The sequence below is a fragment of the Oxyura jamaicensis genome, chromosome Z (assembly GCF_011077185.1).
Source record: "Oxyura jamaicensis isolate SHBP4307 breed ruddy duck chromosome Z, BPBGC_Ojam_1.0, whole genome shotgun sequence".
Lineage (NCBI taxonomy): Eukaryota > Metazoa > Chordata > Aves > Anseriformes > Anatidae > Oxyura > Oxyura jamaicensis.
This window is the reverse complement of record NC_048926.1, coordinates 60,128,858-60,145,897: the sequence shown is the minus strand read 5'-3', so window position 1 is coordinate 60,145,897 and position 17,040 is coordinate 60,128,858. Positions and strand designations below refer to the sequence as shown.

The 17,040-nt window shown below is 39.2% G+C and overlaps 1 protein-coding gene across 2 annotated transcripts in view; it reads right to left on the bottom strand.

Annotated features, from left to right (window-relative positions):
- MAN2A1 (mannosidase alpha class 2A member 1) overlaps positions 1-17,040 on the bottom strand; it is a 131,701-nt gene that overhangs the window by 99,111 nt on the left and 15,550 nt on the right. For both annotated transcript variants that reach the window (XM_035309927.1, XM_035309928.1), the window contains exon 4: positions 7,031-7,175. In XM_035309927.1, coding sequence (XP_035165818.1) covers positions 7,031-7,175 — 145 coding nt within the window. The remainder of the gene's footprint in view (positions 1-7,030; positions 7,176-17,040) is intronic.

The following is a 17,040-nucleotide window of genomic DNA, read 5'->3' as shown; positions in this document are numbered from 1 at the left end:
ACATCCACATTTTAAGATTTTGTGACAGCTTCCATTAAGCATGAAAATTGTTATCCAGATAAATCTGACCCTATTGATTGCATTCTGATTACCAGTTCTCATTTCTGCTCTGCGGATGCACTGCTATTCTAATTCAATGCCAGTCTGCTTAATGAGCATTAAGTTTTTCTGGATGGAGTTAATATTGTTTGAAAAATAACTTAGATTAATGCTGAAGATATTAGTATTAATAAAATCAGTTTAAGTCTAAATTTTTATTGAATATATCTTTTCTGAATCAATATTTGTACTCTGCTTTATTTTAAGGATAATAGATAGATGACATTCATCTTAGGTAGAATTGCAGAGCCAATATAATGCTCACTTACCTTTTAACAAATCAAATAAATATTTTACTAATATTTACAAGAAAACAGCCACATGTAGCAGACTACAAATTTATAGCTTTTTTACTAGGAATTTATTCTGCAAGATACAATATCCTCATACTACCACAAAACTAATGCAGAATGAATTGAAACTATTGAAACCATACTATGTTTTTCATATGTAGAAATATATCATAAAAATAAACTATTTTAGCATGCTTTTATTACCCTACTATATCGCAGAAAAAAGCAAACCTACACTGAATTAGTCTTAAAACATTGTTGAAAAACTCATTAATAAACCAACATAAATAAAGTATAGGAGTAAATGACAAAGCAGCTGGCATAAAAACATATAATGTGGGAAGAACAGAGTTATGCTTAAGGACTTATTTTTAATATATATTCAGCTAATCTATAGAAGAAGGGTATAACATGGTTAGCATACTGAATCTTGAGCAAGCCTTAGGAAAAAATTAAGTGTTCATAGCATTAGTTGCAAGCTACCAGAAAATTCTCTGAAATTTCATTACCATGTCTGGTACCTTGCACTTAATACAGTTCGTTATAAATAAATAGATCTTAAACATGCTACTTGTGGAGACTGCCCAACTTTGCATGGAGCCATAAAGATTTAAAAATATATATATATATATATATCAAAAGCTGAAGAGAACAATGAATTAATTAATTTGCAAGTGCTTCCCAGAAGCTGAATACTAAACCATGTTAAATATATTATTTCACATTTCAGTCCCTAACATCACTTAATCTAGTACAACTCAAGTTCATTCTTATACTTAATAAACTAAGAGCTTATTCCCAAATTGAAGGAAAAGGTTTACCAGTGTATTTGGACCAGGAAAATTTTAATTCCGATATAGTTTACCTCTGGAAAAAGTACATTAGCTTAAAGCTGCAATTACCAAAACTAAAGCTGGTTACATCAGCAAAATCACTCTTGTTGGATTAAATTTATAGTAGGACCCTTGCCAATATGAAATTGTAAATAAGAAAAAATATACTGCTTTTAATGTCTTTATGCTAGTCTTGACTTAATGAGTATTCAGGACTTTGCCAGTTACTTTCATTTTCTGCAAGAACTTGGGATAGATATCAGTAGAGGGTGTGTGCTGTTAAGCTGCTTGTCTTTCAGTTGCCTCACTCATATTTATCCTCAAAAGTGTGGAAATCTGAATACTTCCCCCTACCCCCTCACACCTGCATCCAACCCCATCTCCCCACCTCCCCATTTATCATCACCATGCACTTTTTAACGTTAAAACAGTTTTCTTTGTTGGACATGACAGAATCCAAGTCATGTCCAAAAGTCAATGCAATTCATTGCTGTGCAAAAAATCCTGAAGTGTTTCACTAACTGATTTAGCACTATAGCTGTCTACACTTCCCAGCTCAATTTTCTTTCTAAAGCTCTGTTTAAGACACAAATGTAAAGTTTCAGAACAAAATCAGAACACAAATAGACAAACTAGTATTATAGTTATGTTTAACACTCAGCTAATCAGTTCCTGGAAGAAGACACAATCATGTACACTGTTCCAAAAAGTTGAAAAAGAATGGCTTGTTTCTTATTTGCCTATATGTTTTAGGAAGTATGGAAAGCTTAAAAAAGAAAGAACATTTGTACTGATCAATAATCAAAACATGCTGTCTGTAATGGTACTCTCAATTTTCAATTGAACTGTCCTAACCAAAAAAAAAAAAAAAAAAAAAAAACCTCTCTCCCTAAATGTTGCCAAATACTTACTGGTGGTAAGATAAAATTACCAATGTTAAAAATAATTAATGAACTTTTTAAAAGCAGTATTTGGACGGAACATATGCACATACATTTTCACATGCATTTTTAGTTAGGCAGAAATTTGGGGGGGGAGGGGAATAAGTCATTAAGTCTCTTTTAGTTCTGTTTAAGAACTGCTTGTACTATGTGTGTAACAACTGCATCCAGCAATAAAGTACTTTAATCTAGTTCAAACATGTATTACAAAGCTCACGTCTCATTTCTAAAATAATTAAGTGAAAAGACATTACCAAGATCGCTGTCAACATAGCAATAAATGCTAGAAGGGTTGGCCAGTTATCTTTGAAGGCTTTTGACCTCATGCTAGTGAGGTGCTCTAGTATTCACTGACTTCCTTCAATTGAATGAGAATTATTCCTGACGCTGATCAGAAGTATGAGAGGTACCCATTCTCATATCTGTTTTCCCAATAACGGGTAAATATATTATTTACTGAAGGAAGAATCACAGAGACTCCAATTTTGTACGTTCTGGTTGCAATCATATGGAAGCAGGCAATCCAGATTTATCAGAATCTAGTTATGCCAAGTACTTCAGGGCATCTGAGCACGAGCCATTCCCAAAAACAGAGCTTAAAACTACAGAGTACCTTTCCCCTTTCTCTATGGGTTCTGATTCAAGGCAGTTTCTTTGCCTTTCAACTACAGATTTCACAAGCATAACTGGTTACATGAAAAGCTTAAGCAAAAGTAGCCTCAGATGAGAAAAGACAAAACGGAAAGAGAAATTAAGGCTTCTGGAGCTACTAATTGTATCTTTACCATGCAACTTCTTTAGTTGGTACGTATTTTTTCATGTATATTGTTACAGTGTAGGTATACCTTAAGCTTTTCTGGCATAAAGCATTTTCTTTGCACCATGCCTTTTAATCCTCTGTGAGGAAGGAATAATGTAACCATTAGCTATACAAGAGATTTTACACCTCTGTTGTAGATGTATTTTCCTTAATTCAAGTGCTTATTAATAAGTATTTTTATACTGCAGACAACTCCACAAAGTGTCCTTACCAAAGATCTGGAGATTTCTGTGATAACACTCCTTCCAAAAGCAAATAATTCAGTCTCACACAATCATGTGCAATAATGTAAGGGGCTACATATACCAGGGTAACATTATCATACCATACCTCATTCTAACACTATTTAATAACAATTGAAAATTCTAAACATAATGGGGAATTTTATGCACATAGAGATGCAGATTTCTTGGTTTTTGCTTGCTGAAAGTGGAAAGACAGATATAATTTTATATTAAAGGCATGCAGTATTTAGATATTAAGATATTATATTAAAAATACTAACCAAAACAGGACACCAGTATGATGAAAGGCAAAAGATATTTGTGACATCAATTAAGACTTTGGGCAAGTCCTTGGGGATAACATAAAGAAAAGACAGCTCTTGTAACTTCAAATAATTCCTCAAATCTTATTATTAAAGGGGCAGCCACACAGCGGATATCTTTCAGAGAGCTGGAAGTACAAGTAGTAACTTATTACAGATTTAATGACTGACTTCCTCCAACATAAATAAATGCTGGTAAAAATCCATCTCAGAAGCAAAATTAATTATGGCCCACGCCCGTCTTTGGAAATCAGCCAGAAGGCAGAATAGAATTGGATGAAACTTCATTAGAGATCTCAAGCACACCAAGAGACATCACCAGTCAGTTGTAAAATTAAAAAACAGTCACATTGCAAACATACTTCCTGGTTAAGTCAGGAATTGATACTGGCAAAGCACCAGAAGCTCCTTAAGTGACAACACAAGGTGTTAAACAGGAAAAATGGTTGGTTGGGCCAACTATGGTGAAGCTAAGAGGCATGTTTATGCGTTACCTATCTTTGAATAATTTTGTTGACTCAAAAATTTTTTTATTCCAAACATGACAGAAAAAAACGTCATACAGAAGAGGAAAAATGTCCTTTTATTTGAACTTGCAGAAAGTCCAAGTTATCCTCTGATTTTCCAAACAAGATAAAATATCTCAAGTGTCATTGTAAATACACAGTCAACACATACCTCACAGTCAGCTCAATAACTTGCTATCCTAATTTGGAGGCTAATTGGAGACGCATCCTTCTTCTGTTCCACTATTTTCAAGAGCAATACTGAGCTATTTAGTCTGCTAGCCCCAAAAGACAAATATCTGGCAGCTCTGAGGGAGCCTCCTCCAGATACACCCTGCTTCTTAAGAAGTAGGACTAAAGCAGCCTTTGCTAGCAGTCACCTGGGCCAACAGCAGCCTCACGATGTACGATATGATATTTGCCTAGCATACAGAGAGAACGCAATTTGTAGTGAAAAGTGGTAATAACTACCAGAATAATCTTGATATGGGAGGTGGTTGGGTAATTTCAATACTCAATTTCATGAAATGCGATCGCTCTCTGAGCTACTTTTGGTAAGGAGAACTGGTTCTGCAGCATGAGCCCATGCTCATCAGACACCAAAATGGTGCTGGCTGTGAAAACCTACTGCAGTTGTTTGCCTGATTAGAGGAGGCAGGACAGAAATCTGTAGGTGTAAAGAACATAGTAGAAGGCTGAAGGTCAGGAAGCTGAAAGTTAGATCCAAATAGAGCTTCCAGAAGGACAACAGAAACTGTTGTTCTGTATGGAGCACTGATGAGACAGGCCAGGCAGTACAGATGAGATCAACACAATATGTTCTGTTTTGGAAGACAGTTATAAAAGGCATATGTCATCATTTTGGCTGGGACAGAATTGATTTTCTTCATAGCAGCTCTCGTAATGCTGTGTACTGGATTTTTGATGAAAACATTGGTGATAACACACCAATGTGCTTAGTTGTTGCAGAGCAGTGATTACACAGAGCCCAGGACTTTTCAACTTCTGGTGCTGCCCTGCCAGCAAGCAAATGGGGGTGCAGCAGGGGCTGGGAGGAGACACAGCCAGGGCACGTGGCCCAGATTGGTCAGAGTGGTGTCCCATGCCATGTTGCATCATGATTAGTAATAAAATTGGGGTAAAAAGCAGGTTTTCACAGTGATGGTTGATTTGTCTTCCCAAGAAACCATTACATGTAACAAACCCTGCTTTCCTGGGAGCAGATGAACACCTGCCTGCTTGTGTATGCAGCCTTTGCTTTACCTAGTAAACTGTCTTTATTTCAATCCATGAGTCTTTATTTCAATCCATGAGTTCTCACACTTTTACCTTTCTGGTTCTAGTTCTTTCCCATCCCTCCTGGGGAGAGCTGTATGGTACTTAGCTGCCTGCCAGGGTTGACCATTTCTCCTGGCATTCTCTTGAGGTTTAAAAACAAAAGGGTAAGAAGATTACTAAAACCTGTAGAAAACCTGTAGTGTTTTTTTAAAAACAAACACAACCCTTGTCAAAAACTATTATTTTATGGAACCCATATGGATAATAAAAACAGTACCATCCCTTAGAAGGAAAAAGAAGCTACTATTCTCAAATATCAAAACTAGAAACATGTGAAACAGCAAGTTTAGCATTAGATCTAGAAGTGATCTATCTGTCCCCTGGTTAGGTTTGGAAAAGTCTACCAAAGCCAATGGGTTTAAAAACCAAATAATAATTAAAAAAAAAAAAAAAAAAAAAAAAAAAAAAAAGAGGACTTCTATTGATCTACTGAAAAAAAGGATGCAGGGAACATGTAGCTTAAAAATGCAGGCTCTTAACCTCCACTGACAGAGACTGCACCTGAAGAAGAATCAGAGCCAGAAAACTGAGCTCCTACCAAATGTCATGACTTGAATAGACACCTAAGAAGTTTTAAGCAAAGTTCTTCTAATGTTCTAGCTGCATCTCCCCAGCTTCACATGCCCATAGAGCTACCTAAACCTGCACTCTGCATGTATTTTGTTTTTTTCTGGGGGGGACAGAGGTTATACTTGGCAACTGGCCTCTAGATTGGATCTCAGTTTACCTCCTCCAATTACGAATATAATCTTGCTAGCATCACTAGAAAGAAGTGAAAGAGCTAAACTCTATATCCCACTCTATAAATAACTGAAAGATTTACTAAGTCCTGTACATTCCTTTAGCATGATTTCAGATTCATTACACAATTGCAGAGAGTGTAGCTTCACTTTGAAAAAGTTTTCAGGAGAACAAGAAAGGAAACAGATACAGGTTTAAAGACAGTTCAACAAAAAGGCAGATCAAAGTTATACTATGATTGTTTTCTCTGTATATTTTTAGTATACGTTCTTTGAGCTGTCAGAATTGTGTAACAGTCGCTCCAAATTCTAGTATTCATTCATTTTCTTTTATTCCTAAGTATATAAGATAGCATTTTTGAAGTCATTTATGTTGAAAGTGCCCTACCTTAGTTCAGACAATTCCACAGTACTTCAAACAAGACAAATGAGGGAGAGGGGTGGTATAGAGAGGGAGATTTAAGTCACTTCAGTTGTGGCTTTCCACAATAACAAGCAGCTTCACCAGCATCTCATGGTCAGCATACACATACCAGGAATACGCTTAGCAGTGTAATTCACACCTTTTCGGTTATTTTGAAAAGACTGTAAAATACAAGTGACACTTCTCCGCTTTATTTATTACACAGTGAACATCTACTTGGGATGTCCACAGAAACACAGAAAAATGTCACCTTCTAATAACACCACTGAAGTTCTACTTCAGTTAATGTACATGTGTACAGTTTCTATTGTAACGGTTGTCCCTTGAAGTCCATGGCATTAAAATTATGTATGTTTGACTGCTTTGCTAGATTTAAATTTAACATACTATGCAGAGAAAACACCAAGATTTTAACAGAAATCACCATATATATATGTATCTTCATTCAAAAGCCTCTAGATACCCAAATCAATACGGTTAAAATATTACCTGGGTCATTATGTGAGTGAGGCACAACAAAAACTTGAAGCGGTTCGCTGTCCCATTCGTTTTCATTGTATGTGATATCAAATCCTTGTTTCCAAACACCACCATCTGGATTATCGAAAGGAAGAATGTCATAGACATCCAACATCTAAAAAAGGGTAAAAGAAATAAATCCATAAAAAAAAAAAATCTGCAATTTAAACCAAAGCTGTTTTCGTGAAATAACAGCAATAATACTGGATCAGCTTGTTCATTACAAGGAGAGATGAATTGTAAATTAATAGAAAATTGACAAATAAAAGTATGTTTCAAGTCGCACTAGGACACCCAAGACAAAACTAGGGTGACAAGAAGCACCTGGCAAGCCCTGTTCTGAGGAAACTGAAAGTTTACTTAAAGGGTAAGAAAGAACAAAAGCCTTAAGTCACCAAAATGACTACAGCTCGCAACAGCACTGGGGCAGGAAAGTGGGGGAAACATTATACAGAAATAGCACAAGATACTTAATAGACAGGGAAATGTAAATTATGAAAAGGACAAATTAAGAAAGCAGTAAGAAGTGATTACAATGTGAGAGACTGAGGCAAAAGTCAAATTCACAAAAGGGAATTGAAAAATTATCAAGGAAAAATATTCATAAATATAGCCAATTGTTTTAATAAAGCTCCTGTTGTATATACTGTTGACTGGTACACTAATCGCACAAGGAAGGACATTTCAATTGTCAGTGCAAATAACATCTCCGGTAAATAAAGTAACTCCGGAGTAACTCTAACACATTCTTATGAAATTTAGATACCAAACAGCTTCTAAAAGAATTTTCTAATGTAAGTTTAGACCAAAGTTACCATATCCAATTTTTATTTATTTAGAAACATTGTCTTATTTCCTAAAAGCAGAATGAAACTGATAAACAATCATCTGGACAAGCTTTTTACTTTCTGTACAATTTTAAAGACATAGTTCCCTTGCACACTTCTAAAATTCACTTCCTATTTTTGAATCATGTAAGAACTTTACAGAAGAAAATCATTTAACAGGCATTTTTCTCAAAGAATATTCAACAAAAGATTTCCATCTTTCTGATTTATCTTTAACATCTGAAGAGAAGCTATAAATTTACAATAAGTGTACAAAAAAGCAGCCACATTCTGGAAATAACCTTTAAAAAGAAGACAGTTTATTTAAAAAATCCACAAAACTAATTAAATTTAACCTTTCCTCAGCTTCAAAGAAATTGTATAATATGGTCATCTGTAATAACAAAGGACTTCTTTGAATGAAGTTCCTTCCAGAGCTATGCACTTGGGTGATAATTAAAAACCTATAAATACTTTCAAAAGGTAAGAGTTCTAATAATTTCAGTGTAATTCCACTAAAAGTGAAGCACAGCAGAGTACAAACTTATATATTTAAACTGAATAACAGTAGGCTCAAAACAAAACTAGAACAGAACCTCAAGATGCCATCTTATATGGGAACAAGCCAGCTATTTTAAGCTGCTGCTACAGCAATCTAACAGGAAGTCTAAGAGCATAAAAAGTCTTTTTTACCCCACACCACATAAATTTCATGATATTTACAACCCCGTGGGAAAGAAGAAAAGCGCAAATGAACTATGATGGAAGATGTATATTACATTTTCCTGTTTAACAAACACCTTTAATCTCATAATGAAATTGTGGAAAGGAAGATCACCAAAACTGGAGTTACTCTATCACATTTTCTATATGGACCTTGGTGCTTCAAAGTGTGCAAAAACATTTGGGCACAAAGTTTCCTGCCTTCAACAGAGGATGCGTTCATACCAGGCTCTGATAAATACATGATGTGAGATTACAAATTCAAACACAAACAGAAGTTTCCTCTGGGAACACCAGATTTCTCTAATGAAGGTGCAAAGGCAAGACTGAGTGGAAGAGCACCACAGCTGATAGTGTAAGGGTTGGAAAGCAAGTAGAACATGCGAGGAAATGAATGAAGCCGAAACTAACTTTATTCTTTAGGGGTAACAAAAACTGAAATTACTTATGAATCCTCAAAGCAGGTCAGAATATCCTCTATTAATTAATCAAGGACATTAACTTAATGTCAAAGTCATAAGCTCTGGAAATGTGGGATCCACTGAAAACTATGAGAGCACACAACAGCATCAGACACTTGCAATGCCCAGTGAGCATTCCAGGCAAAAGCAATGCTCTGAAGAAAGAGAGGTAAAACCTTAAGTAACATAACCAACCAGGAGACTAGACAGAGCATTTATAAGTTGCCACACAAACACATTGTTTTGGTAACCACCTAAAAGGATAAGAATGTGCATATAGTCAAGTCAGGTCCTTCACTGGAAGCTGGTATTTTCTGTATCAACACAGTGTGTGTGATCACCAATGTAAACACACTGCTGAATCACACATTATAATGCTGCACTTTCTGCAGACATAAGGTAGGTACAAATTGTTCTAAGACACACCAGGATAAAAGAGTTTTCAGCTTCTAAAAGCTTTGAACGTTGTGGTTTTGCACCACAAATGTGTGTATTGTTTATTAAAAATCCCATTGCAAGGGATACTTTTATATGAAAATACAGTAACACAAGAATAAATCATTAATCGTAACATGTCAAAAACGTGATGCTTAACATAACAGCTCTGTTATTAAGCGGTTTCTTCCACCTATCATCGCTGAAACCAGTGATTAGCTATCCCAAGTCAACCTTCAGCAAATTTCTGTAAATAGAGAAACTGGCTTCTATCAAATTTTTAAGTTTTCTAGATTTTTCACTATTGCCTTTGGCTTTCAGGATATGGGCTTTTTAGAAATCTGTACCCAGCATTCTCAAAGCACAGCTTAGGTACATGCATTTCTCATCTCTTTTATTTGCACTGTTGGAACACATAGTTGGTGCAACATCCAACTTCTTTCCCTAACCCTTTTATTCAGAGTATCTAGCAAAGGTATACATTTCAGAAGTTGTCTTCTAATATAAAGTAGAAAAATAAGCAGGCAAAAATAAGCCTTTGGAATTGCCAGTTTTCACATGTTCGGTAAAAGGTAGTCAGCTAGCCATTGAACCTTACCTCAACTTGGGAAAACAATCTAAACAAGAGGAAAGAACCTACTCAGAAAAAAAAAAAAATGTAATTTAAATACATAAAGTATAAAATTTGCTTTCAGAACTAAGATTCTATATGCAGATAAAATTATTTTTTTACAACTTGCATTTAAAAGAAAATTCATTATGAGGAGGTTAGAATAAGGAGACAGGAGTAAGGAGTAAAATGGAATAAGCTCAATGTTAGGCGTTTCACTTAATCTGGCATCTGAGAAAACCGTTTTATTCTACAGACAGTAGTATCATAGAACACTAAAGCCATAAGTCAAATACATGCTTCTGAAACTAGAGTAAAGAATCACGCAACCAGCAGATGCATTCACTGCAAATTCCTAAAACCTCATATTTAAAGACATAAGTATGGGAACCTAAAATAAAAAAATAAACCTCTTCAGAGCTATTCTCTTAAAGTTTCCTCTAAAATGTACCCCCACATAAGGAAAAATGTGCACAAAGCTCTTAAAGGCTAGCTTCACTGAAGAATGAGTTTCATTAATGAGGCATCAGGAGCTTTACCACTTAACAAAAAAACGAGGCAGATCCCGCTTCCCATTTCTGCCTCTTACCTGATGCCAGTTCTTATGCTCCTCTCATGTATCTCCTTGAATTAACTCAGATCATTACTTCATGAAAATAATAATAAAAAATAATCCATAAAAAGGCTTTCACAGGGTTTATAAACTGAATTACAACAGTTTGATATACGTGCAAGAGCTGAAACTGAACCAAATACATAGAAGTGGAGAGAAAGAAGGAAATGAGACTTGCAGCTCGTCAATCAAAGCTATTTCAGTAGCAGATAGCAAGCAACTGAGGGCACTGCTCATGAACAGAGATGTTACTCTTGTGATTTAAATTGGATAGAGAAAGAAAGATGAGCTGCTAACAGTAGCAGGATTTAAATGCTGCAGACAATGGAGAGGAGGAGGAAAAGTGACTTAAGTTATTTTACACTTTGAGAAATCATTAAAAAAAAAAGTCAGGCACATTTAAAATCGCAGTTCCTGATTTTTCAAACTGACCATGTTAGAAACTGTATACTCCCCAGCTGTTTCAACTTAAACATAATTTCACTAAAAATAGAAAGTGGACTCGAGAACATTTTTTAAACACCATCTCCAGAGCAGTATCTCAGTGCAAAAAAAAAAAATTTAAAAAAAAATGTGTGGGTGCGGGGTGATGGAATGCAAATGTATACCTGACAAACTTTCTTCAACAAACATTTGAATTCTACTACAGTGGCCTACAGGAGTCACTTACTATATGAACATCGTAAGAGTTAAAACATTCCAGTGGTAGCGGGTTTCTGTCCAGCCAGATAACTTGGGAAAAAAAAAAATAGATCTGAAACAATCATCTGCCTGAAGAAATTAAGGTTTTGTGTTGAGTCGACCTTGGCTTGCTGCCAGATGCCCGCCTAGGTGCTCTCTCACCACCCCACCCCTCTACAGGACAGCTGCCGAAATAAGATGAAAAGCTCTGGGGTCAAAATAAAGACATGGAGATCACCTACCAGTTGCTATCACAGACAAAACAGATTTGACTTAGGAAATTTATTTTCGTTTACTGCCATTTAAAATAGAGTTGGATGGAGAAAGAGACAAAATCTAAAGCAAAAATCAAAATCTAAAACCTCCTCCACATCTCCCGTTCTTCCCAGGTTCACATTCACTCCTTCATTCCCAATGCTTTTAACTCCTCCCAAGATGTAGAGGGGGTGGGGAATGGTGGCTGTGCTCAGTGTGCCGCTCTTCATCCTCCCACTTCCTCCCTGCTCTAGGGAGGGGTTCTTTCCACAGGCTGTAGTCCTCCACAAACTCCTCCAGAATGGGTCCCCCGTGGACCACAGGATCCACATGCTACAGCGTCCTCCACAAACTGCTGGGAAATACCTGTTCCTCCATAGGCTCTCCCACCTGTTCTAGCAGCTGGAGCACCTCCTCTCTTCCCTTCCTTTGTGATCTTGGTTTTCAAAGGGTTGTTTCTCACACATTTTTTCCTCATTCCTGTCTCTCACAGCTCCTGCACAGCACTTTGCCCTTTCTTAAATACAGTCTCCTAGAGGCACCACCAGCTTGGTGGAAGAGCTCCATCCTCTGTTTCAGCACAACATAGTCCCTGGCCTCTTCCCAGCCACCACTGCAGCCCCTGCACTGCCAACACTTGGGCACCTGTACACCCGGTACCTTCCATCCTCACCTCTGTGAAACACATATTTAAGAACTCTAGTTTAAATGAAAATCATCACACACTCTTCATAGACTTGGTTACATCTACAAAAAAAAAAAAAAAAAAAAAAAAAACTACAACAAAATCACAAAATCATAGAGACATCATCACAACACTGACGAAGGTGGACAACATACAAACACAGTAAAACTCTACCCATTGTCCCTTCAGCACATCACAAAACAGATTCCCCACAAGTATTTCAGTCTTTGGCAGCGTCCGGACTGAGTTTTTCCCATTACCTCTCCCAGTTACTGTCCTTATCATGAATTCCTCAGGTCCCTGGTTGAGGACTGCAGTGCATTGACCTTGGCTGGGTGGGCATCTGGCAGCCAACCAAGGTCCACCCACCACAGGCCTTTAGCATAAGATATAAAGAAAAGCAAGCAGTGTTAGATTGGAATACAAGCCACCACAATGCTAGGATTAGCAATGCTTCATCTGGGCCTACACTAAATATCTGAGCTGTATGATATGATGTCACATCACAGCTCTGCAGGAATTGTTTACATCTCTAAATAACATTGCTTCATGGGAAACACACGCACAATGCTTCCAGACATGCATTCTGTATTGCTAGTTCAAGGAGGACAAGTAAGGTTATATGAATATTAGGCTAATACCATATTTTCTTACTTTTCTAGATTCTGATTTTTGAAGAATTATAATTCTTCTGCAAAATGCAACCTTTGCAGAAAGTCCAGTGCACACTCTGTATATTTGCCAGTTACCAATGACTGACCTTAATACTGATAAACTCTTTGGACGTTTCAGCCATGAAGACATGTTTATTTAAAAAGCAACAATTCATGGAATTTTAGACATTCCTATGAGTTTCTCATAGATGGAGCTTGAGTTCCACAAGCAAGCTTCTGCAATCTGCAAGATACCAGTTTTTACAGTTCACAAACACGTAATTTTAAGGTAATACATATTAGGTAAAAAGTTATCTCAATCTATGCTCACATGATCACTTTTTGCACAAGTTCTGGGAAATGCAACTCAGGAAACGGATCTTGCAGATCTCTGAAATAACTGTCTCAATGACCTGACATGCCACCTAGTGAAGTTTGCTGCCTGCCAGGGTCCAGACCCAGGATGTTGTAGAGGGACTGCCATAGCTTGTCTGTCCCTCTCAATACTACTCCCTGGTCTTCCATATGGGCACCAGTGATACTGCCAGGGGCAAAGCGTACCCCATCAGAAGCGACTACAGAGTTCTGGGGGCAGCAGGGAAATGGGGTCCCAGATGGTATTCTCTTCAATCCTGCCATTAAGGGGAAAAGGTATCAGGAGGGCACTGACAGCATAGGTCAATAACTGGCTACAGAATTACAGAATCACAGACGGGCACAGGTTGGAAGGGACCTTAAAGATCATCTAGTTCCAAACCCCTTGCAATAGGCAGGGATGCCATCCTAATATAAATCTCCCCTCATTTAGTTTAAAACCATTCGCCCCTGTCCTATCATTATCTGCCCTAATAAAAAGTTGCAGTCTATCTTTTCATAACCACCCTTCAAGTACTGAAAAGATGAAATGAGGTCTGCCTTTGGGCCTTTTCTTTTTCAGGATGGACAGCCCCAGCTCTCTCCACCCTTCTTCATAGGAGAGGTGCTCCAGCCCTCTGATCATCTTTGTGGCCCTCCTCTGGACCCGCTCTAACAGCCCCACTCCTTCCTTGTGCTGGGGCCCCCACACCTGGATGTAGCACTCCAGGTGGAGACTCACAAGGGCAGAGCAGAGGGAGACAATCGCCTTCCTACACCTGCTGCCCACTCTGTTGATACATCCCAGGATGCAGTTGGCTTTCTGGGATGCAAGCGCACACTGCTAACTCATGTCAAACCTTTCATCCAATAGAACCACCAAGTGTCTGTCTCTCCACTGGGCTACTCTGAGTTCTTCTCCCAGTCCACGCTCACATCTGGGATTGCCTGACCCAGGTGCAGCACCTTGCTCTTGGACTTGTTGAACCTCATTAGGTTCACATGGGCCCACTTCTCAAGCATGTCCAGGCCCCTTTGGATGGTGTCCCTTCCTCCTGTTGTATCAACCGCAACACTCTGCTTGGTGTCATCAGCAAACTTGCTGAGGGTGCACTCAATCTCACTATCTATATCACTGATGAAGACATTAAACAGCACCAGTCCCAAGACAGACCCCTGAGCGACACCACTTGTTACTGGCCTCCACTTGGACACAGAGACATTGACCACCACTCTCTGTGTGTGACCTTCAAGCCAATTCCTTGTCCACCCTTCAAATCCATCTCTCTCCAATTTGAAGATCAGGATGTCATTCAGGACAGATCACCTCCTGATCTTGCATGTGCCTTGACATTGCTTCAAGTGGTGCTGACAACAGGATTTTGGGTTCTGTGACCATGGAACTCTATTTGCAGATCAGCGTCTGCTTGGGAGAGACAACTGGGAATGATGGATACAGGAGAAAGTTACCAGCAGCCCCATGAGAGAGTGACTGACAAGGCTGACAAGCAACAGGAGTGAAGTGAGACACAGCAAGATGGCTCCAGTGACAGGAGCGTGGCAATGGAGGAACACAGGCTCTTGAGGAAAGATGGCCATGAAGACAAGGGGAACTGCCCTTTATGAGAGAGAACAGCTCAAGGGCATGGAACTCTGCCTTGGAATGGATGAGAAGCCAACTGAGAGGCTATGCGAAAGGAATGAGAAGACCAGTAGGGATGGCATTGTAATGGGTGCCTGGTATAGGCAGCCTGACCAGAAGAGAAATAGATGAGGCCCTCTCTAGACAGCTAGGAGAAGCATTACGTTTGCAGGCTCTGGTTATGAGAACGAGGGGCAGCTCCACGGTATCTGCTGGAGGGACAACGTGGGAAGGCAGAAACAATACAGGGGGCTTCTGGAGTGCCTCAGTGACAGCTTCCTTACCCAAGTGATTGAGAAGCCTACGAAGAGAGGTTCTAAATGGAGCCAAAAAGACACATCCTTGGCAGAAGTGGATCAGATCAAGGAATACTTAAGCAAATTGGACATACGTAACTTCATGGACCTTAACGGTATGCATCTGAGTGCTGAAGGAGATGGCAGGTATCATTGCAATGCCACTCTCACTAATCCTTGATCAATTATGACAACTGGGAAAGGTGCCCAAAGACAGGAGGGAAGCAGATGTCACTTATCTTCAAGAATGGCAAGAAAAAAGACCGAGGAACCTATAGGTCAGTCACACTCACACCTCAATCCATGGGAAGGTGATGGAGCAGCTAATCCTGGAAACCATTTCAAAGCACATGGACATTATTAGTCAGCATGAAATCACTAAAGTGGGCTAAGGCTTATTAACTCACCTGAGAAACTTCTATGACGAAATAACCAGCATGATAGATGTGGGGAGAGCAACGAACAATGTCTACCTTGAATTCCATTAAGGCCTTCAAAACTGCCCTCCTTAAGATCCTAATATAGGATCTGTTGATGTATGGGCTGGATGGTCAAACTGAAAGGTAGGTCAAAAACTGGTTGAGTATCTGGACCAGAAAGTGGTGATCAGTAGCACAGAATCTAGTTGAAAGCCAGTAACTAGCAGTGTACCTCGGGGGTCAGTGCTGGTTCCAGTGCTGCTTACATCCTCATTAATGGCCTGCTTGACGGGGCAGGATGTACCCTCAGCACTGGGAAGAGTGGCTGGCTGATGATGCACCAGAGGATTGTGCTACCATCCAAAGGGACTGGGTCAGGCTGGAGTCAACATGGGCTGATAGCAGCCTCATGAAGTTAACAAGGGGAAGCACAAAGTTCCACGCCCAGGGAGGAACAGCCCCAGGATGAACTGGGGAGTTATCAACTGGAAAGCAGCTTGGCAGAAAAGGCCCTGGGCATCCTGGTGGTCACCAAGCTGAACATGAGTCTGCAATGTGCCCTTGTTGCAAACAAGATCAATGGTACTTCAGGCTGCATTAAGTAAAGTATTGCCAGCAGGTCAAATGAGGTCATCCTTCCCCTCTATTCAGTACTGTCAAGGCCAGGCCTGGAGTATTGTGCCCAGGTCTGGTCTCCCCATTACAAGATAGACATGGACACACTAAAGAGTCCAAAGATGTGCCACAAGACTAGAGTGACACTCCTACAAGGAAAGGCTAAGAGAGGATGGACTGTTCAGACCAGAGAAGTAAAGGCTCAGGGATCTCATCGGTTTATATAAATACTTGAAGCAACGATGCAAAGAGTACAGTGTCAGGCACTTTTCAGTGGTGCCAAGTGACAGGACAAGAGGCAATGAGCACACACTGAAATACTAGGTTCCCTCTGAACAGTAGGTAGCACTTTCTCTGTGAGAGTGACGGAACACTGGCACAGATCACCCACACAGGCTGTGGAGTCTCCATCCTCGGAAGCATTCATAAACTGCCTGGTCTTGGGCAACCTGATCTGGGTGGCCCTACTTGAGCAGTGGGTTGGACCAAATCATCTCCAGAGGTCCCTGCCAACCTCAGCCATTCCATGATTCCAATATTGATCAGCACTGGTTTAAAGAAAAAAGCCAGGAAGAAAGTAGGACTCAAAAACTTTCCCTGGCATAAACCCAAGCCAGATTAGTCCAAACTCATTGCACTTGACAAGACATCCGGTAGATGTCGTTTTCATCTTTTGTGCAACAGCATCCACAGTAAGAATGATCCAAGGCA